Genomic DNA, 21,930 nt, shown 5'->3' with positions numbered 1-21,930 from the left:
ATAATCACTACCTGATGTATTATGGTTGTTGAAGAAGTGCTTGTTGAATGAATGAGCATTATATTGCAAGAATGTTTTCATTGTCTTTGTAACCATAAATTTTAATATCTGTATAATTGTCCATGAGCTAGATGTAGCCTAGTTTATTTAATCATTTCCCTATAATTGAATATTTTGTAGTTTTTGAAGCAGTTTTTACTAAAACTGCAATTAACATTTTTGTGAATGGAGCTCCACCTCCCAACCCCCACCAGTTGGAGTGATAGAAGTAGGTATTCTGATACTGAGTCAAGGGATATGAAAATTCTTAGTCCATGTTGCTTTTTAAAAGAATTATACCAATTTACAGTGTTATTGACAATAAATGAGAGTGGTTCATGTTTACGAGTTTTTCTAGCTCATATCTGTGACTTCTGTTTTCTTTTTCTGGGTTTCTTTCAGATTCTTGTGTTTTACTTTTTGCGATGTCTTCTGGCTTTCGTGAGCTGTATTTGTGAACTTTACTTTTACAAGTGAGTATAAAAACTTTGCTTCTAAAAATGCTATGAGGAAACCCATTATTGCATAGATTATCTCTTGTGATAGTCTAGGCAGTGATTAGAAATAGAAAACACTTTGCCGGGTGTGGTGGCTCACACCTGTAATCCCCGCACTTTGGGAGGCCGAGGCAGGTGGATCACCTGAGGTTGGGAGTTCAAGACCAGCCTGACCAACATGGAGAAACCCCATCTCTACTAAAAATACAAAATTAGCCGGGTGTGGTGGTACATGCCTGTAATCCCAGCTACTCAGGAGGCTGAGGCAGGAGAATCACTTGAACTCGGGAGGTGGAGGTTGTGGTGAGCTGAGATTGTGCCATTGCACTCCTGGGCAACAAGAGTGAAACTCCATCTCAAAAAAAAAAAAAAAAAGAAAGAAAGAAATAGAATACACTTTCCTTCTAGCTCCTGATATATATATCATATATATATATATATATATTTTTTTTTTTTCTGAGAAAGAAAACTTTTTTTTTCATACTGAGTTTTATTGTATGCTGCTGCCAGTGTAGATAAAACAATTACCCTTGTGAAATAGAAATTCATGAAAATTCAGAGAGGTAGATATTAAAGACTGACGGAAGTAGAAGTTTGTATAGTATGGCACATGTGCTACAGGGATAAGCTTTTGTACAGACTTCAAATTTAGCTCTGTTTTGAATATCCACTGGATCTTAAGAAGTGGTTTGGGAAACTTTTGAAAGATTCATTTTACTACAAAAAAACAGATTTTCTGGGGTCTGAAGGGATTTGTACTTGAAGATACTCCAGTCAGCAGAAGGTCGTGTTGAACATTCTGCAGACGGAATTGTTTCAAGTCTGCAGCTGCCTGCGAAACTTTTATGCAGCTGACCCTGGCCTCCAGCCGGGGCTGTTGAACCATTTTCTTCATAGCGGCGATGCTGGAGGAGTCAGACATGGTGTCCGTGAGGGCCAGGCCAGTTTGTGGGTTGGTGGGTCATGGGTCAACAGAGCCTGTCTGAAAACTTCTTGCTTTTATTTATTTTTCTCTTCTTTTTCTTTTTTTAATTTTTATTTTTATTTCAATAGTTTTCGGGGTACAGGTGGGTTTTGGTCATATGAATAAGTTCTTTAGTGGTGATTTCTGAGATTTTGATGCACCCCTCACCTGTAGCTCCTGATATTAAATCTGAAGTGTGACTTCTTGTTTGAAACCAACAGTTGAAGAGGAACACTATACTTCTAATTATCATTTTCTTTCCTGAGGTCATAAATACCATAACCTTACGTCATTCATTTTAATTCTGTTAAAAACTATCTAACTGGTCTTTACTTGATAGGATTTAGTAGAACTCTACTTTCGGTCCTAAGATACAGGATCGTGATTTGCCTCTGCCCTACAACTTAGTTGATAAACTACTCCCAGTGTGGGATATCACTGCTCTTATTTGCACCCAATATATTGTCTTTCACCAAGTATCTATCAGTTGATTGAATATTAGTTGGGACTATTAAGCATTTAAGTGTCCCGGTAATAAAAATAGCCACCTTTTTTACGTGATTAACTAACAAACGTCTTATTTTAATAATGCTTTAGTAATATATTTAAAGGTATTTGGACTTAGTGATCATTATTAAAAGTCTTCCCACAGCTAAAAATGTCAGATTTTAAAAAATCTTTACCCTTGACTCTGAGTGGAGTGGAGGGAAAAAAAGTAAAGCTAGTACTGCCTTTGAGAATTGTAACCATAAATTGGTCTTCATATGGGTTTGGGCCTGAATTCAAATCACCTACATGGTCTTTCAAGCCCTAAACTGAGAATTTATTTTATTATATATTTTTTATTTTATTTTTGAGACTGTCGCCCAGGCTGGAGTGCAGTGGCATGATCTCGGCTCACTGCAACCTCCGCCTCCCGGGTTCAAGCCATTCTCCTGTCTCAGCCTCCTGAGCAACTGGGGCTACAGGTGCACACCCCCACGCCTGGCTAATTTTTTGTACCTTTAGTAGAGATGGGATTTCACCATGTCTCGATCTCCTGACCTCGTGATCTGCCCGCCTCGGCCTCCCAAAGTGCTGGGATTACAGGTGTGAGACACCAGGCCCAGCCAAGAATTTATTTTAAATTGTTCTGGGTTGGTAGTGCCCCTGGCATCTGGCAAAAATTTCTCTAGAGAAATGGACCTTTAACCCAAGTGTCTGAAAATTACCAGAGATAAAGTTCTAATGAACAAGAAATTATAATAAAAATAAATCAGAGCACAGAAGGGATCAAAACATTATGAGTGAGAATAGAATGTTGACCTGAAAAACTTCATTTCTTGAGAAATAGGAATATAAATAAGTATATTTAACATTTTCAAACAAGTAAAAGAACCGAAAACATGAACGAGAAACGAGATGACCAAATAAATTAAAAAAAAATCAGAACTTACAAGATCATATAAAATGTAATATTATATAATATCAATAATATATATATAATATTTATACTTAAAACTCAGTAGATAAACAGCAGATTAGACATTCTGATGAGTAAACTAGTAAATTGGAAGATTGATTTAAATAAATTACTCAAAATGCAGTACAGAGAGACCAAAAAAAAAAGGTAATATAGAAGAGGTTAAGAAATGTGTAAACCGCAGCTGGGTGCAGTGGCTCACGCCTGTAATCCCAGCACTTTGGGAGGCTGAGGCAGGTGGATCACTTGAGGTCAGGAGTTTGAGACCAGCCTGGCCAACATGGTAAAACCTCATTTCTACTAAAAACACAAAAATTAGCCAGGCGTGGTGGCGCATGCCTGTAGCCCCAGCTACTTGGGTGGTAGAGGCACAAGAATCACTTGAACTCAAGAGATAAAAGTTGCAGTGAGCCAAGATCATGCCATTGCACTCCAGCCTGGACAACAGAGAGAGACTCTCTCTCAAAAAAAAAAAAAAAAAAAAAAGAAATGTGTAAGTCAGAGTTGAAAGAACTGATATACATCTAATCAGATTGTAGAAGGAGATGACAGAATGGGGAGAGGCGATATTCGGGGTATTAATAGCTGAGAATTTTCCAGAAATGATGGGAAAAAAAAAGATGCTAATCCATAGATGTAGTAAACCTAACATATCCCAAGCTAGATACAAGAAAATTAGTGTAGTGAAACTGTGTAAAACAGTAGAGACAAAAAGATTTTAAAAGTTGTCAGAGGACTAATAGAATACCTACAAAGGAGTGTTAGGTAGTTATACTGACAGAAGACTTTTTAACAGCCAGAAGACCAAAAAAGAATATCTTCAAAGTGCTGAGAGAAAATAACTCTCATCCTAAAATTGTATATTAGGTTAAGCCATCTTTTAAGACCAAGAGCTAAATACAGATTTTCAGTTAAAAAAAATGAGAGAGAGAAAGGAAAACAAAAAAAAAAAAAAAAAAAAGGAAGAAGCTTGTAATCCCAATGCTTTGGGAGACTGAGGCAGGAGGATCATTGAGGATTGCTTGAGCCCAGGAATTTGAGATCAGCCTGGGCAACATAGCAAGACCTCATCTCTACAAAAAATGAGCTGGATATGATGGCACATGCCTTTAGTCACAGTTACTCCTAGCCATTCGAGAGGCTGAGGCAGGAGGTTCCCTTGAACACTGGAGTTCAAGGATACAGTGAGCTATGACCATGCCACTGCACACCAGCCTGAGCGACAGAGAGTATGACCCTATCTGTGGGGCGGGTAGGGGGATGGGAGGGAAGAAAGGAAAGAAAAGGAAACCAACCAACCAAAAAGACAGAATTTATCATTAACAGATTCTCACTAAAAGAACTTCTAAAAGAGATACGTAGGAAAAAGCAAAATTATTTCAGAAAGAAGCTCTGAAATGCAGTAACGAATCTGAGCTGGGAAATGATGAACACACGGATGTGTCTGAACAAACATTGACTAAGCAAAGCAGTAGTAATGCCTAAATACGTTTAATTTGCGGGGTTCACACCTACGAGAAAGAAGTAGAAGAAGATATGTAATTACTTAAGTTTGAGAAACACTGGTTTAGATAACCACTTATTCACATTTTCATCTATCTCCTAGCCTTTTTTTTTCTGACAACTACCGTTTATTGAGCAACTGTGTGCCAGACACTCTCCTAAGCACTTTTCCTTGCATTGTCCTCACAGAAACCTTACAAAGTTTGTGTTATTATCCTTATTTTATGCTTGAGGAATCAGACAGAGAGATTATTCAACCAGAGTAGGCTTCCAATGCTAGTAAGTGGCAGAGCCAGAATTTGAATGTGTGCCCACCTGAATCTAAGGTCTATTATTTTTCACCACATCATTCTATTTTCCACTTGATAGATATAATCTTAGCATGTAAAGAATACATTTTATTTTAGGTAGAGAGCTTCTCTTCTGTGTCAGAAACAAGAATGTTTGGGTTTCTTATGCACAGTGAATTGCTAACAAACCTGTCAAGGTAGTTTTGTGTTTGACTTTAGATCTTGAGTGTTACCTGTGGTGCATGTTTTTCTCCTTCGATTTGAGATGTGTATTCCTAATATTTTCCATGCTGATAATCTTGTGTTTTTCCTAGGGCTGTGTGCAAGAAGTTTGGGTTGCACGTGAGTCGAATGATGCTAGCCTTCTTGGTTCTCAGCACTGGCATGTTTTGCTCATCATCAGGTAAGTAAAAGGGGAGATAAGGGAATTGCACATTCACCAATAGTTGACAGTTGCATTTAAAGGAAGCACTTGTCCAAATGTAGGTTATATTTGTAGAACATGTCAATAATTTGCAGAGTGCTGTTATCTACATTATCTTGATTGAACTTTGTAACAGTCCTACCATGTGAGAAAAATATTTTCTTACTTTTGCAGGTAAAGACATTGAAATGTAGATGAAATGATTTACTAAAAGTCAAAATTCATAAATGGTAGAGCTGATAGTCTCCCCAGGATGTTTTTTATTCCATTCTTGCATCAACCACCCACTTCCTTTCTTGGCCATTAGGGGAAAGAAAGTAATTCTTTTATTTTGTTTAAGGAAGTTATTTGTACATAAAGACCTTGTTGTTCATGGTTCTGTTTTCCACTGATGATACATTATTTGAGATGTATTCTATGTACATCTTTTGTTGGGCTTTCTTTTGGTAATAAGCTTCTGGAAATTTAGAATAAAAACCTCACTCTAGAGCATTGGCTTTCAGACTGTGCTGCCATTGAACACTTGTGTTGTATAAGCTGAATCAAGGTGGCCCACTGCCAAATGGTAGTCTATTCCCAGTTCTCCAGAAAAATTAAGTTACTGGATATAATTGTCTCAATTTTAGTTTCTGCTTGTGTGTTCCCAGATCTAGTATATACACTGAGTATATGCAGAAACATAGTATCTGGCACGAAATTACATACTTACTTTTCCCATATTGAATATATCAGAATTGATGTTCTGCAGAGATGTCAGGGCTGTACTCCAGAGTGACTCTGAGAGCCTGTCCTAAATACATCTGTGCTCTACCTCAGATTACTCTGCTCCCTTTGTCCTGTACACTGCAGCTGGAACTGACAGCTTTGGATGGCATCACTATTATTTGACATTTACTGGTAAAGGGTATACCTCACATGTTTTTAAAGTTGCTTTGCTACTTCTTTTCTTTTTTTTTTTTTGAGACAGAGTCTTGCTCTGTTGCCCAGGCTGGAGTGCAGTGATACCATCTCGGTTCACTGCAACCCCCTCCTCCCAGGTTCAAGCGATTCTTTTGCCTCAGGCTCCTGAGTAGCTGGGATTACAGGCACGCGCCACCGTGCCCAGCTAATTTTTTTATTTTTAATAGAGATGGGGTTTCACCATGTTCGTCAGGCTGGTCTCAAACTCCTGACCTCGTGATCCACCCGCCTCAGCCTCCCAAAGTGCTGGGATTACAGGTGTGAGCCACTGCAGCCGGCATCTTTTCTTTCAAGTGACAAGGTCTTGCTCTTCATCTAGGCAGGCTAGAGTGCAGTGGCAGAATCATAGCTCACTGCAGCCTTGAATTCCTGGGCTCTAGCAGTCTTTCCGCTACAGCCTCCCAAGTAGCTAGGACTATAGGCATGCATCACCATGCCTGGCTAGTTTTAAAATTTTTTGTAGAGATGGAGTTTCACTGTGTTGCCCAGGCTGGTCTCGAACTCTTAGTCTCAAGCAGTTCCCCTACCTTGGCCTCCCGGAGTACTGAGATTAAAGACATGTGCCACTGTGCCTGGCCTGCTACTCCTACAATTGATCTTTATATGTGGAAAATTCCTGAGAATATCTTTAGTTTTGTAATCTCATTTGAGACACAGATAAGTTGAAAGCATCTTTTCATACAGAGCCTCTGAACCCTTTGCTGAGTTTAAAAAAACCTCACTCCTATTAATTGTGGTTGTTTTGTAGTTGATACTGATTTTTCTTCCCTACTGAATCAGACTTTCTGCAGCGGAAGAGAAAGATATGCATTTTTGTTCAGAGTTACTAGAAACACTTTAATCAATTGTTTCTGTTCCAGAGACCCTGTCTGTCCTCTGCTGTATACAACAACAAGGTTGAGGTAGATGGAACTAATTAGGGGGCTATCTAAAGGTCAGACTATCTGTGTCAGCAGATGGAGGGTGCAAAGCATTGCTGCCATACAATATCTGGCCCTTGAGGAGGCTTTCTAGAATTTCCTGGGCTAGAGTTTAGGACCAGGACAGTCTCAGAAGACCAACGGAAGATAAAGAAATTGTCAACAATGGCTCTAAGTCTTTCAAAGCATATTCCCTTCCTGGAAATATTATCATGGGGTGTTCCTGGGGAGCATGGAATTTTGTGAGTTTTTGATTTGAGGTTCAGGTTGGGAGAGGAATTACATGGTTAGAATTGTATAATTGGGTTGGTACCTAAAAAAACAGGAGGGAGAGGCCAGGCACGGTGGCTCATGCCTGTAATCCCAGTACTTTGGGTGGCCGAGGTGGGCGGATCACGAGGTCAGGAGTTCAAGACCAGCCTGGCCAACATGGTGAAACCCCGTCTCTACTAAAAATACAAAAATTAGCTGGGTGTGGTGGTGTGTGCCTGTAATCCCAGCTACTCGGGAGGCTCAGGCAAGAGAATTGCTTGAACCAGGGAATTGGAGGTTGCAGTGAGCCGAGATTGGCCACTGCACTCCAGCCTGGTGTTAGAGCAAGACTCCGTCTTAAAAAAACACAAAAAAACAAAAACCAGGAATGAGAAAATAAGAGTCATTGAACTTCTTTTTTTTTTTAAAGGAATATCACTTTGCTGTCCTTTCTAATATAGCATTTCCCAAAATATATACCTACATTTTACACTGTAGGTAAATTTTTAATCAGTTTTTAATTGATACCTAATTAATCTCGAGCTCTTGTCCTCCTGCCTTTTTTCACTTCTTTACTTTTGCAGCATTCCTTCCTAGTAGCTTCTGTATGTACACTACGTTGATAGCCATGACTGGATGGTATATGGACAAGACTTCCATTGCTGTGCTGGGAGTAGCAGCTGGGGCTATCTTAGGCTGGCCATTCAGTGCAGCTCTTGGGTAAGAAACTAACAGTTCTTCTCCCATGTATCTCTGGGCATATAGTAAACCTTAATGTTGGATTAGCTCCATATTATCTGCGTAGAATCTGAAGTTAATCAATTGGGCTTTCAAAGATTCTGGGAAATGGAAGAATATTTCTCTTAGCACTTACTATTATGATTAATTCTAATAAGAGTCATGACCATTGAGCATCTGCTATGCGTTAGGCACAGTGAAACCCTTTGTAAACCTTATCTTGAAACCTTACAACAACTCTGCAGGAGAAATACAATTATTAGTGCTTTATAAATGAGAAAGTAGACTCTGAGAGTTTGAATAATTTACCTTTAAGATTATGTTTGCTTTTGAATCCAGGCCTTTTTGACTCTACTGCTGATGTTTTCTCCACACGGCACCACCCTGTTCTGTGAATTTTTTCACTCACTCAGGTTTGAAATCTGAGTTTTCTCCCGTCTTCTTTCTTTCTTTATTTTTATTTATTTATTATTATATTTGAGATGAAGTTTCACTCTTGTTGCCCAGGCTGGAGTGCAATGGCATGATCTTGGCTCACCACAACCTCTGCCTCCTGGTTTCAAGTGATTCTCCTGCCTCAGCCCCCAAAGTAGCTGGGGCTACAGCATGTGCCATCATGCCTGGCTAATTTTGTATTTTTAGTAGAGACGGGGTTTCTCCATGTTGGTCAGGCTGGTCTTGAACTCCCAACCTCAGGTGATCCACCTGCTTTGGCCTCCCAAAGTGCTGGGATTACAGGCGTGAGCCACTGCACCTGGGCCAGTCTTCATTCTTGCCCCCAACATCTTTTTTTCCACCAAGCTCCTTCTATACTCTTTGTTCCCACTACTTCTGTTCTAGTGTGTGCTGCCTTAATTTCTTACCTGTACCACAGGTAATTTAGGAAAATGTTTTAATATGATGTTAAGGTTGTTTTAGAAGGATTATATCTTTATTGTAAAAATAAAAGTAAGTACCAGATTGTCTAAGGTAAAAATAATTCCTAATTTTCTTCTCTGCTAGCTCAATCCTCAAAGATAGTCACTGCTAATAGTTTGGTATATATCTTTCCAGAAAAATTATCCTGTGTGTATAAATATTTGTATACATACCAATCTACATTCTTACATGGAATTATTCTGTATATATATAGGTATTCTACATATTAATAGATTTATATCATTGTTTATATTGGTTGCATAACATTCCGTGGTTTACTTAACTATTGCCTTATTGGTAGACATTTGGTTTTCATTTTTTTTACTGTTATACCCAATGCCTCAGTGAACAATTTTTTTTTTTTTTTTTTTTTTTTTTGAGATGGAGTCTTGCTCTGTCACCCAGGCTGGAGTGTAGTGGCACGATCTTGGCTCACTGCAACTTCTGTCTCCCAGGTTCAAGCAGTTCTCCTGCCTCAGCCTCCCAAGTAGCTGGGATTACAGGTGCATGCCACCACGCCCGGCTAATTTTTGTGTTTTTAGTGGAGATGGGATTTTACCATATTGGCCAGGCTGGTCTCAAACTCCTGACCTCGTGATCGCCTGTCTCGGCCTCCCAAAGTGTTGGGATTACAGGTGTGAGCCACCGTGTCCGGCCCAGTGAACATTATTATACAGATATCTTTGTGCACTTATGGAAATTTACCTATGGGGTAAATTTTTATAAGGGGAGTTACTGAGAGAATAGGCCATTTTAAATTTTCTTAATTGCCTTTTAAAGGCTGGTTTCCATACCTCCATTCCTTTCTTCTATTCTATTTTGCACATTCTCAGATTTTCATATTCCTCAGGATTGTATCTTAGGCCCTCTTCTGTACTTTCTGCTCTCTCTCAGCCATCTTGGTGATTCCCATAGCTTAATGTCTAGTCCAGTTATCTCTCTTGAGCTTCATTCATATATTCCCAGCTGCTTAGTAGATAGCTGCTGAATTCATTATCTTCTCTCCATAGCTGTTCCTTTGCTCGTGTTTCTATTCCAGTAAATAGTACTGCTGTCTCCTCAATACTGACCCAGAAACCTAAAAATTGTCTGTGCTCTTCTCTCTTTCCCATCCCTGTTAATTGATTGTATCTCCTGAATATCTTTTGAATCTGATTACTTATCTTCACTCCTCCTTGTTCCTGGATCACTACACGGCCTCCTAAATGATCTCCTTGTCTCTAGTATTGACCCCTGTAAATCAGTTCTCCAAACTCACTAGAGTTATGTTCCTCAAATGCAGATGTGGTTGTATCACCTCCCTGTTTTAAACTCTGTGGTAGCTTCTCCATTGCTTTATGTCATGAGGGTTGGCTGACTGACCTGTTTTTGTACAGCCCAACAACTAAATAGTGTTTACATTTTTAAAGGGTTTTTAAAAAACAACAAACATACACAGAGGAGGAAGACTATGCAACAGAGAACATACGTGGCCTGCAAAGCCTAAAATATATACTGTCAGGTCCTTTAAATAAAAGGTTTGCCAACCCCTGCCCTGTGGTATCCAGACTCAAAGATAACACACAACGCCCTGCGGTCTTCCTTTTACTTCTCCAGCTTCTTTTTGTCAGTTCTTCCATTCCTTTCATTCTCTATTCCATCTACATTGAATTTCACTGAGTTCCTCAAATAGCTCTTGGGTGCCACATTTCGATGAGTCCACCTTTACCAAGATAAGTGATTTCAGGATCACAGTCAGTTAGCAATCAGTATACTGTCATTCATTGAATGCTTTGTGCTAGATACTACTGATATTTTAGAAATTAGATAGTCATGCTTCCTGCCCTTTTGGAACTTAACAGTTTAGTAGGAAAGACAGATATTGGACAAGTAATTAAAAGTATGACTTATCAAAGGAGAAATACAGGTACTATGGAAATGGAAGGAGTTGGGGTGACAAAAAATAAAAACAAAATGTTAATGCAGAATTTACATAACAACATGGAGGTTCGAATCACAGAAGAGGTACTATGACAGCACACAACATTGCTAAATCAATGATAGAGATGATGATGCCATATAAAATCAAAGATGGGGCCAGGCATGGTGGCTCATGCCTGTAATTCCAGCACTTTGGGAGGGTGAGACAGGCAGATCTCCTGAGGTCAGGAGTTTGAGACCAGCCTGGCCAACGTGGGGAAACCCCGTCTCTACTAAAAATACAAAAAAATTAGTGGGGTGTGGTGGTGCGCGCCTATAGTCCCAGTTACTTGGGAGGCTGAGGCAGCAGAATCGCTTGAACCCAGGAGGCGGCGGTTGCAGTGAGCCAAGATCATGCCGCTACACCCAGCCTAGGTGACAGAGTGAGACTCTGTCTCAAAAAAAAAAAAAAAAAAGTTAGCTGGGGCTGATGGCGTATGCCTGTAAGTCCCAGCTACTTGGGAGGCTGAGGCAGGAGAATGCTGGAACCTAGGAGATGGAGGTGGTAGTGAGCCGAGATTGCACCACTGCACTCCAGCATGGGCAATAGAGTGAGACCCTGTCTCAAAAAAAAAAGTCTGTAATAACATTATTACTAAAATCCTAGTAAATCATGGAAGGGAGAGGTTAGTACTTACTTCTTTGGCAGGGTGGGTGTAAGAAGTAGGGCACATAGGCCGGGTGCGGTGGCTCACGCCTGTAATCCCAGCACTTGGGGAGGCCGAGGCATGTGGACTGTGAGGTCAGGAGATCGAGACCATCCTGGCTAACACAGTGAAACCCTGTCTCTACTGAAAATACAAAAAATTAGCCAGGGCTGGTGGCGGGCACCTGTAGTCCCAGCTACTCGGGAGGCTGAGGCAGGAGAATGGCATGAACCTGGGAAGTGGAACGTGCAGTGAGCCGAGATCACGCCATTGCACTCCAGCCTGGGAACAGAGCGAGACTCCATCTCAAAAAAAAAAAAAGACAGTAGGGCACATATACTTATATTTTAAATTTCCATTACCCATAAATGTGTATCAAATGGAATTAATTCCAGCAGCTCAGTAATTCTATTTCTTGTGCATCCATGGGATACAGAGCACTTTGATGGGTCCTGTGAGGACATCCTCTCACATACCAGGTTTCTTCCCTCACTATAACTGACAGAGGCATTTTATGCTCAGTTCAGCTTGAGGTAGGTGTGAATCTGACCTGTCTCTGTCAGTATTTATTTAACTCCCCACTGTCTGTTTCTCTGTTAAATAGTTTACCCATCGCCTTTGATTTGCTGGTCATGAAACACAGGTGGAAGAGTTTCTTTCATTGGTCGCTGGTGGCCCTCATACTCTTTCTGGTGAGTTTTCTTTTTTACTTGTTTTGTCCTAAAGTTGTAATGAAAGCAACTTTGATGTGAAGAAAGGAACATTAGGAGTTTATTCTGTTTTTCATTCTCAGGTTTATACTATTAGCATTTTGAGAATGTTTCCAGAGCAAAACTATTTTCTGCTCTGTTTTAGGTGCCTGTGGTGGTCATTGACAGCTACTATTATGGGAAGTTGGTGATTGCACCACTCAACATTGTTTTGTATAATGTCTTTACTCCTCATGGACCTGATCTTTATGGTAAGGCTTTGTGAAATTTGGGCAAGTGTTAGGAGATGGCTTAATTGCCTGAACTTCAACATTTTAATTCAGTTGCCTCATTTCATTACATATAGCAGTTCTTTGCTGATTTTATATTTTCCTATATAAAAATGACATCTGAGTATAGCACAATGATGACACGTAGCCACTCAAATATTTCTCCTTGATTAATGTGATATTCCAATACTGGCTCTCTATTTTTCCTGTTTGTTATTTTCACTTTCAGAATTTTGAGGACTCTGGGTATGCTATGGCTTTTGATGCTTTTTTATTTTTAATTAAAAGTTACTTTTTTCTCTTCTTATTAAAAAATCAGTATGATAGGAGAAGAAAATAAAAGCATAATACTCTCATATCCATATAACTATTACTAACACATGGGAGTATACCCCAGACATTTTTGTTTGTTTGTTTGTCTGTTTTTTTGAGATGGAGTTAGACTCTTGTTGCCTAGGCTGGAGTGCCATGGCATGATCTTGGCTCACTGCAACCTCCACCTCCCGGGTTGAAGCAATTCTCCTGCCTCAGCCTCCTGAATAGATGGGGTTACAGCTATTAGCCCGCCACCATGTCTGGCTAATTTTTTTTGTATTTTTAGTAGAGACAGAGTTTCTCCATGTTGGCCAGGCTGGTCTTGAACCCCTGACCTCAGGTGATCCACCTGCCTCGGCCTCCCATAGTGCTGGAATTACAGGCATGAGCCACCATGCCTGGCCCAGACATTTTCTATATATACACACATTTGATGTTACTTTTTCTCTTCCAGATTTGCTTTACTTCAATTCCAGCATTTGGGGAGAAAGTTTGGAAAATCTGTAGACAACGTTACAGTGAATGGGGCTGGTCTGGGGTCAGCATGGAAGGGTGGGGAAGTTGATGAGCTTAGGGTTAAGAGAAAAAATGGAATGCCTTTAGTCTGGGGATGCAGTCTTCAGTTTACCCCATCTCCACTGCTTCCCTGATGCCTTTCACTCCACCAGCCAGTTTCATTTGGCCCCTGAAGGAATTTGAGTTAGTTACAGTAATTGGGGGATGAGCTAGAGATCTTTTGGATCAAATCAGCAAGGTCAGCAAACATTTCATGAGAGAGGCAGTTTTTTCATTAAAATAATTATAGTTTCTTCGGCCTTAATCTTTTGAGGGTCTTGGAACATTCTGTATAAGTGCTTGCTTTGGGGTTCTGCTGTGAAGCAGGTTAAGATTGTGTCTATCTGTACCCCTATCAATTTAAATCTTATCACTAGCCATGTCCATCATTTGCTGTGCCATTTTGCCAATAGAGCCAACAGATTGAATAAGGAGATTTAAAGTAAGAATATGAATGAGATTTACTTGAGTCTCCTGGAATTTTGGGAATATTATTCTAGATGGCAAGTAATAGGTTAAGATAAGCAGTGCTTTGTTCAGTGGATTGAATTCGCAAACTGCACAGTTAGAGAATAATTACTAAGTGAAAGAACTTTAAAAAAGCTCCTTTATGGCTCTAAGACCCCCAGGGATGTGAGAAAAGGCCCCAGTGTTAAGCTTTTGCCTCTAGATGTCTCCCTTTAGCTAGGGAGAGTTTGCATGTTTGTGGTTGCCTCTTGTTTTAGTTTACTTGTAAAATTTTATTCTATTTCACAAGACAATAAAAGATCTTAGATCTAGATTGCACAGTAGAAATTGTTTCACAGAGGGCCCATTAGAAACACAATATCTACTCTGTATGGGTGAATAAATTGAGTTAATTTATGTTAATTTTGAAAAATTGACTTCTCCACCTTTATAATGGGTTACTGATATTCTGACTCCTTATTTATAAAACCCTTTTGTGAGAGACTTATGAAAGTGACAGATGTTTTTGTATCCCTCTGGATTGGTGAATCTCTCTCTCTCTATTTATTTATTTATTTATTTTTGAGACGGAGTTTCACTCTTGTCACCCAGACTGGATGCAGTGACGTGATCTCTGCTCACTGCAGCCTCTTCTCCTGGGTTCAAGCAATTCTCCTGCCTCAGCCTCCTGAGTATCTGGAATTATAGGTGCCCGCCACCACACCCTTCTAATTTTTGTATTTTTAGTAGAGACCGGGTTTCGCCATGTTGGCCAGGCTGGTTGCCAACTCCTAACCTCAGGTAATCCACCAGTCTCGGCCTCCCAAAGTGCTGGGATTACAAGCATGAGCCACCATGCCCAGGGATGAAACTCTTAAATATAGGAATAATCAGACTGGTAGGGAAAGTAGGAAAGAAGGAATAAATTCTGATTTCAGTTTACAGTGCTAGTTTAACAGTGGGTCATTCAGGAACCCCTGCAGTAGGTTTTGAGATCCAGTAGAGCAGTGGCCAGTCTTTCCTGGGACACTGGCATTTGCTGTTCATTTCAGTCAGCGTTTTACTGGGAAAGAGTCCTTGGAACTTCTTTCTGCCTACTTTAATGAACCTGGGATAGCTTCAGTTCAGATTTTGCTATTTTGGGTGTATAGAAACTGAGCACCTTCCTGGGGGTAGCAAAAACTTTGTTGAAACAGAGAGAATTGCCTTACCAACCGTGACTAGGACTGATACAGTGCTGCAGTCAGCCAGACTTCAGGGAGTTGTTCCTTGATGGCAGGATTTGTGTGCCTTTACCTCATCTTTGAATTTGGTAAAAAGAATTTTTGTCTGATTTCCATTCTTTTTTTTTTTAAGACAGAATCTCACTCTGTCACCCAGCCTGGAGTGCAGTGGTGCGATCTCTGCTCACTGCCACCTCTGCCTCCCGGATTCAAGCTATTCGCCTGCCTTAGCCTCCTGAGTAGATGGGATACAGGCATCCACCACCATGCCTGGCTAATTTTTGTATTTTTAGTAGAGACAGGGATTTCACCATGTTGGCCAGGCTGGTCTCGAACTCCTGACCTCAAATGATCCGCCTGCCTCAGCTTCCCAAAGTGCTGGGATTACAGGCATAAGCCACCATGTCCGGCCTGATTTCCATTCTTTTAGAGTGTTAACTCCTTTTTGGTTTAGGAGCCCTGCAGAGAGAATACTTCTTCCATCTTAGGAGTAGGAATTCCTTGTATAGTCCAGATTTACAGTAAAGATCTGTCAAGAATAAATTGGGTTACATTAGTGTGTCATTTACTATGGTATCCTAGAATCACTTTAATTAGACCTGTTGTGGTGCTAGCTTGAGATTTTCTTGATACCAAATAAGAATACAATAGATATAAATAAAATACTTTTTAAATAAAAAAGTACTTCATGATTGTCAGCTAATTTTATTATAATTGGTGAGTCCATTCGTATATATAAAAGACTTGTATTTTACTAGATGTTTTGAGGTAGTAAACTTGTCAGACAGCGAAATAGCATGTCTTTTGTATTGGAAATGCTAGCTCTTTCACTTTATTACATGTTGGGCACTATTTGGCATTGTTTTGGCTGTTTTACAAGAGTCTCCTGCTCCAGGTGCCTCGTTAGCTGTGTTAAGCACACAGTTTCTTATCTGAAAATTAAAAATGCATTGTGTGGTATACACCATAGAATACTATGCAGCCATAAAAAGGAACAAGATAATGTCCTTTGCAGGGACATGGATGGAACTGAAAGCCATTGTCTTCAGCAAACTAAGACAGAAACAGATAACCAAACACCACGTTTCACTTATGAATGGGAGCTGAACGATGAGAACACATGGACACACGGAGGGGAACAACACATACTGGGGCCTGTGGAGGGGGACGGAGGGAGGGAGAGCGGGAGAGAGCATAGGATAATAGCTGATGCATGCTGGGCTTAATATCTAGGTGATTGGTTGATCTGTGCAGCACACCACCATGGCTCAAGTTTACCTATGTAACAAACCTGCACGTCCTGCATGTGTACCCCAGAACTTAAAATAAAAAAAGTTTAAAAACAGGAAAAAAATGCATTGTGCTGATAGTTTTTGCATATATCTCTTAGTGCTATTTCTCATATATAAGAACATACTAAGCCTATTAATATTTCTTGAATGGATGGACAAATGGACTTCAGTTAAAGAAACATTGAAGGTCAGGTGCAGTGACTCAGGCCTGTAATCCCAGCACTTTGGGAGGCCAAGGTGAGCGGATCACTTGAGGCCAGGAGTTCGAGACCAGCCTGGCCAACATGGTGAAACCCTGTCTCTACTAAAATTATAAAAATTAGCTGGGTGTGGTGGTGCTCGCCTTTAATCCCAGCTACTTGGGAGGCTGAGGCACGTGAATTGCTTGAACCCGGGAGACAGAGGTTTCAGTGAGCTGAAACTGCACCACTGCACTCCAGCCTGGGTGATAGAGCAAGACCTTGTCTCAAAAAAAAAAAAAAAAAAAATTGAATAAATTGCTTTTGAGCATTAATCTTGTGTCCTCATAGTACTTACTGTCTAATTAGGCTGCAGACACACAAACAGATAATTACAGGACAGTGTCTTATGTGCTACAGGGGAAAGATAGGGAATCATAGGAGCAAGAGCAAGTCCCTCTGGTGGTGTCAAGAAAGGTGTGGCTCTTCAGCTGAGCCTGGAAGGAAGAGTAGGAGTGTCCTTAGTAAATGCTAGGGGGATACATTTCTGACAAATGGAATGTCAAATATAGGGACTGCTGAGGCAAAAAGATTGAATATTGAGTTCTTTATAAAAACATTTTTACAGCATTGGTTGGATTTTAGGTAGAAACTATTCACACATGAGCAAGATGATTTCAATCACTCCATTGTGGTTATGATCATATATTTACCCTCTCTGTTGTTCTTGGTTTTCTTTTCTTTTCTTCTTTTTTTTTTTTTTTTTTGAGATGGAGTTTCACTCTTGTTGCCCAGGCTAGAGTGCAATGGGGCGACCTCGGCTCCCCGCAATTCAAGCAATTCTCTTGCCTCAGCCTCCCGAGTAGCTGGGATTACAGGCATGGACCACCAGGCCCAGCTAACTTTATATTTTTCATAGAGACGGGGTTTCTCCATGTTGGTCAGGCTGGTCATGAACTTCCTGGGGTTTTCAAAGGGACCTTTCTACACTTTCCTGGCTAGGTAGCACGTATTAGTGAGACATTCTAGACTTGAGCTGACACCTTTCATTTGAAGCCGGGGGAAATAAAGGGAGTAAATTTTCAAAGATATTAATTACAGTATCTTCTGATTATTGAGTGCCTACTATGCGTCAGAAGTTATTCACATACCATCTTCTTCTCCTCAAAAAACTTTGAGACAGGCCTTATTTATCTTTATTCCTGGATGAAGAAACTGAGATTGAGATGGTGAGGAATATGCCACATAGTTAAATAAGTAGCAAAAGTGGGATGAGAGTCCAGTGTTGTCTGACTTCAAAGCCCGTGTTCTTTCCACCAAAAACAAGACCCTTAGCAAAAACCCTGGAGTGTGACTACTGAGACTTTACCAGAGAATAAGCTTACAAAAACAAGAGCATGAGTTGAGGGTGGCAGAAGATAGGATCCAATCTATAGAATAGGTGGAAAATTATACCTTTGAAGGTTTGTGCATTTTGGCTTGGAAAGTGATCAGGAGCCCCTAGTGAGCTTGAGTGGCAGAGTGACATGCACACTGGCAAGTTCTCTTTCACATGGGAGCGCCATACCAGACCCTTTTGTTGAAGAAAGAAGGAGTGTTTGGATAAGGTAAAGAATACTTGGCACTTAGAAAATTTAGAGGATAGACTAGAATTGTGAAGTCTTAGGCAAAACGTCTCTGTGGGGTCGGAGATCAAGAGGTGAAATTTAGTGTTGCAGAAAAGAAAGTGATTGGTCTTGGCACTGATTTTGCCCCTCATAACTTTTCAAGTTCTCAGATGTTGATGTTGGCAAGTATTTTTGTCTGGTGAGTGAAGAGTGGTGCTCTCTGCTGAGGAGTGCACAGGCCTGGAGAAGCCATGGGAATACACTTACAGGAAACGCTCTTGCCTCAGAAAGAACAGTGAGTCTGCTCAGGATGCCACTTTGCAGCTTAGGACAGGATCCCATTGCCTGTTTATATGTTTTATCAACATCTGTCTGATCACTGGATGGAAAGATTCAGACGATACCCACAAATGCCCTCTGTTGGGAGGCCCACAAGTTTCCATAATTGCAGTGGTAGAGGAAGAAGCCCCAGTGGGGTCTTATCAGTCCTTCTTAGAATTCACTGCCAGCCAGAACTGTTCTAGAGCCTTTGTTCTTCTGTTAATCATCTCTCTTGAACCTTAGTGGCTTTTCCTCTCAGTGGTACAAATTTGACATTTATAAGGATGACTTACTATGATTTAGTTCCTACAGTTCTATAAAATTATAACTTTGGGAAGTAGTTCTTCTTCATTCAATCTATGGAGCAGTAAACATTATCCCTTCTTTTAGCTTCTTTGAAAGCTTCCCTTAGCTCATTTGATTGAAAGGACTTGAGGCACTTTCCATAAAGAGGAAGATGGGTGAGTCACCCCCTACAGAGACCCTGCTGCCAGCTTTCCTTCACCTAAACATCTTGTACCAGTTCAGCGCTTAGCTTGTCATTCTGACATGGTTTTTTGCATAGTTCAGCTCTGATGTTTTCTGAGCAGCAGCATTAAATATCTCCCTGGAAAGAGATAAAAGTTTATACCCTTTCCTTTCCTAAGGCAGATGTGTCATCAAGCGGGGGAGGACTCTGGCTGAGAGAAGTCACTCTTTTTGTTCCCTTTTGCCCTTGTTTTTAAGACTGTTGACACTTGAACCTTCTTCACTATTGGCTTATCCCCCAGTTTTTGCCCCATCTTTCAGGGAAATAACAGTCTATTATGAAATATTCACAGCCTAGTTGGAAACTTGATTTATGAGCTCTGAACACATAAAAATGATTGCATTTACCAACTTAATACTTTTGTTTCCTCATCTCAGAGTACAGTATACCTAGATAAAAAGATAGCTCTAACAGGAAGGTATAGTAAGTTGTGTTAGAGACAAATATTTTCTGGAAGCTAAAGTGCTTTCCTGAAAAAAACAGTCTATATTTGCAAATATCAAAGAGACAAGTGACTCTTCCTATTGGTGCTTAACATCTGCAATAGATCATAGAAAGGATAACTCCCTTTCTGTCTGGTCACTCTATGGTTTTTCTTCACAAGCTCAGATTTCCAGAATCCTGTTAAGAAAAAGGTGAGTCAGAGGTTGCTAGCACTGCCTCCACACTGATGGTCAGGAGAGGATTGTGCAAAAGCTTACCTCTCTGGAAATTGGATTCTAAAGGACTCAGTTTAAAAAATGTTGTTAAATTCTAATTAAGATTCAGAGAAGACATTTTTTATTTGAAAATAAAATCATCCATTGGTTTTCTATAACCCAAATGCATATTTGTAAAGAATACAAGATTAAAATGTCCCTAATGAACTGGGCCTGGAATAGGACCTCTGTTCATGAATAATCTGTATCATTGTATTGAGACAGGAAGGAGTGAGCTTCCCCCAAAAGTGACACACAGTTGAACTTGAACTCTTCCTTAGTGTAACCTCCCTCCCTCTTACTTCTCCCCTAAATGTTTCTAGCATTATGGGTTTGGTTTCTAATCTTATTTTGCTGTGCAAGCTGCAAGAATGTCAGGTTTTTCTGACTATTCCTCTGCCTTCTGATTACCCTTTTAAGCAATGCTGATTGCAGGAAATTGCTATGGTGCAAGGCGGGTGTCACAACACACAGTGATTAAAACCCGCATGTGTCATTCACTGCTTGATTGAAGTAATCATACAGAGGGGAAAAGCAGATGAAAAACCTGCTAAATGTGCAGAGGGGGTCTGCTTCTCATCATTTGGGTGTAAGGATTTTGAGTTCAAGAATAAAAACGAGTGTGAGTGAGGCTTGTGTTTTTAGTGATTTTGCTTCATTCTGAATCCTTAAAGCTTCTGAGCAAGGCCTGGGTCTCTGAACATGATCTAAGAAAAACAGGTTGTTGCTTTTTACCAAACACATGTTGCCCAATGTACGCGACTATAAAATAGTGGTTGAGCATATCAAGGGGAAAGATGCTAGAATGTAAATGGGACAAGCAGGTGAAAACAAAATGGGACAGGCCTGAATAGCTCAAAGTAAGTTCCTTATTTTTATTTTTATTTGAGACAGGGTCTCACTCTGTCACCCAGGCTGGAGTGCAGTGGCACAGTCTACTGCAGCCTTAACCTCCTGGGCTCAAGCAGTCCTCCCATCACAGCCTTCCTAGTAGCTGGGATTACAGGCATGATCCACCACACCCAGCCACCAGCTAAGTTCTTTTATCACTCTTTCCTTTGGTCTGCATGATGTTGAGAGAATAGTTAAATTGAAATGGCAGTTTTATTATTTTAGCCTTTTGTGACTCTAAAGCTATTTAAATTATTTGGTGGTTCTCAAAAGTATTAGTTCCATTTGGGCATAGCAATTTGGGCTAGATATAGTGGTCAGTATAGAAAATACAGTATAGGCCGGGCGCGGTGGCTCACACCTGTAATCCCAGCACTTTGGGAGGCTGAGGCGGGCGGATCACGAGGTCAGGAGATCGAGACCATCCTGGCTAACACAGTGAAACCCCGTCTCTACTAAAAATACAAAAAAATTAGCTGGGCGTAGTGGCGGGTGCCTGTAGTCCCAGCTACTCGGGAGGCTGAGGCAGGAGAATGGTGTGAACCCGGGAGGTGGAGCTTGCAGTGAGCCGAGATCACGCCACTGCACTCCAGCCTGGGCGGCAGAGCGAGACTCCCGTCTCAAAAAAAAAAAAAAAAAGAAAAAGAAAATACAGTATAGAAAATATTTGAAACTTGATTTCTCCCTAAATCCTCATGACCAGTCCCATTCTCTTCCATCTTGTGCTCTTGTGCTGCTTTTGTGTGACTTAGCATGGGAAGAGTGGGCTGTGGACTCTCATTCCCATGAGACATAGGATCATCAGTGTTACTCAAACAAAGAACATTTTATGTCAAGCACCGTAACATGTGTTAAAGACATCCACTAATGATTTCTTACCTTTATGTCTCCCTCAGGTACAGAACCCTGGTATTTCTATTTAATTAATGGATTTCTGAATTTCAATGTAGGCTTTGCTTTGGCTCTCCTAGTCCTACCACTGACGTCTCTTATGGAATACTTGCTGCAGAGATTTCATGGTGAGTGGTCTAAGAGATACCATGGTGAGTGGTCTAAGAGATACCTTGATACCAGATAGGTGTTTTGGGAGGAAAGAGCAAGTAATGATGTATACCAAGAACTGAAGGAAAATCCTACTTACTTCATTTTCCACATTCTTGCTATGGAAATCGTTGGCTTACTGAATTTTCAGTCTGTATTTGTTGATCTGTTGAATCCTTGTGAAGATTTGGTACATTGGGGCGAATTAAATTGACAGGAGGAAGAGCTTCATTATTGCTTTAAGTGAGGAAGTCAATATAATTTACACAATCACCCAGGG

At 40.4% G+C, this 21,930-nt stretch overlaps 1 protein-coding gene and 1 pseudogene across 6 annotated transcripts in view; one reads left to right on the top strand and one right to left on the bottom strand.

Annotated features, from left to right (window-relative positions):
• Positions 1 to 21,930, top strand: part of ALG9 (ALG9 alpha-1,2-mannosyltransferase) — a 95,972-nt gene that overhangs the window by 8,536 nt on the left and 65,506 nt on the right. For all 6 annotated transcript variants that reach the window (XR_013404292.1, XM_015115678.3, XM_028833963.2 and 3 more), the window contains exons 4-9: positions 442 to 512; positions 5,070 to 5,158; positions 7,896 to 8,031; positions 12,178 to 12,265; positions 12,429 to 12,534; positions 21,506 to 21,628. Coding sequence is in view for 5 of the 6 variants with exons in the window: in XM_015115678.3 (XP_014971164.1) it covers positions 442 to 512; positions 5,070 to 5,158; positions 7,896 to 8,031; positions 12,178 to 12,265; positions 12,429 to 12,534; positions 21,506 to 21,628 (613 nt within the window). In the remaining variant the exon portion in view is untranslated. The remainder of the gene's footprint in view (positions 1 to 441; positions 513 to 5,069; positions 5,159 to 7,895; positions 8,032 to 12,177; positions 12,266 to 12,428; positions 12,535 to 21,505; positions 21,629 to 21,930) is intronic.
• Positions 1,158 to 1,501, bottom strand: LOC144334461 (guanine nucleotide-binding protein G(I)/G(S)/G(O) subunit gamma-5 pseudogene; annotated as a pseudogene).

This window comes from Macaca mulatta, chromosome 14, assembly GCF_049350105.2.
Source record: "Macaca mulatta isolate MMU2019108-1 chromosome 14, T2T-MMU8v2.0, whole genome shotgun sequence".
Classification (NCBI taxonomy): Eukaryota; Metazoa; Chordata; class Mammalia; order Primates; family Cercopithecidae; genus Macaca; species Macaca mulatta.
The sequence above is the reverse complement of the archived record's forward strand: the minus strand, read 5'-3'. Positions and strand labels throughout refer to the sequence as shown.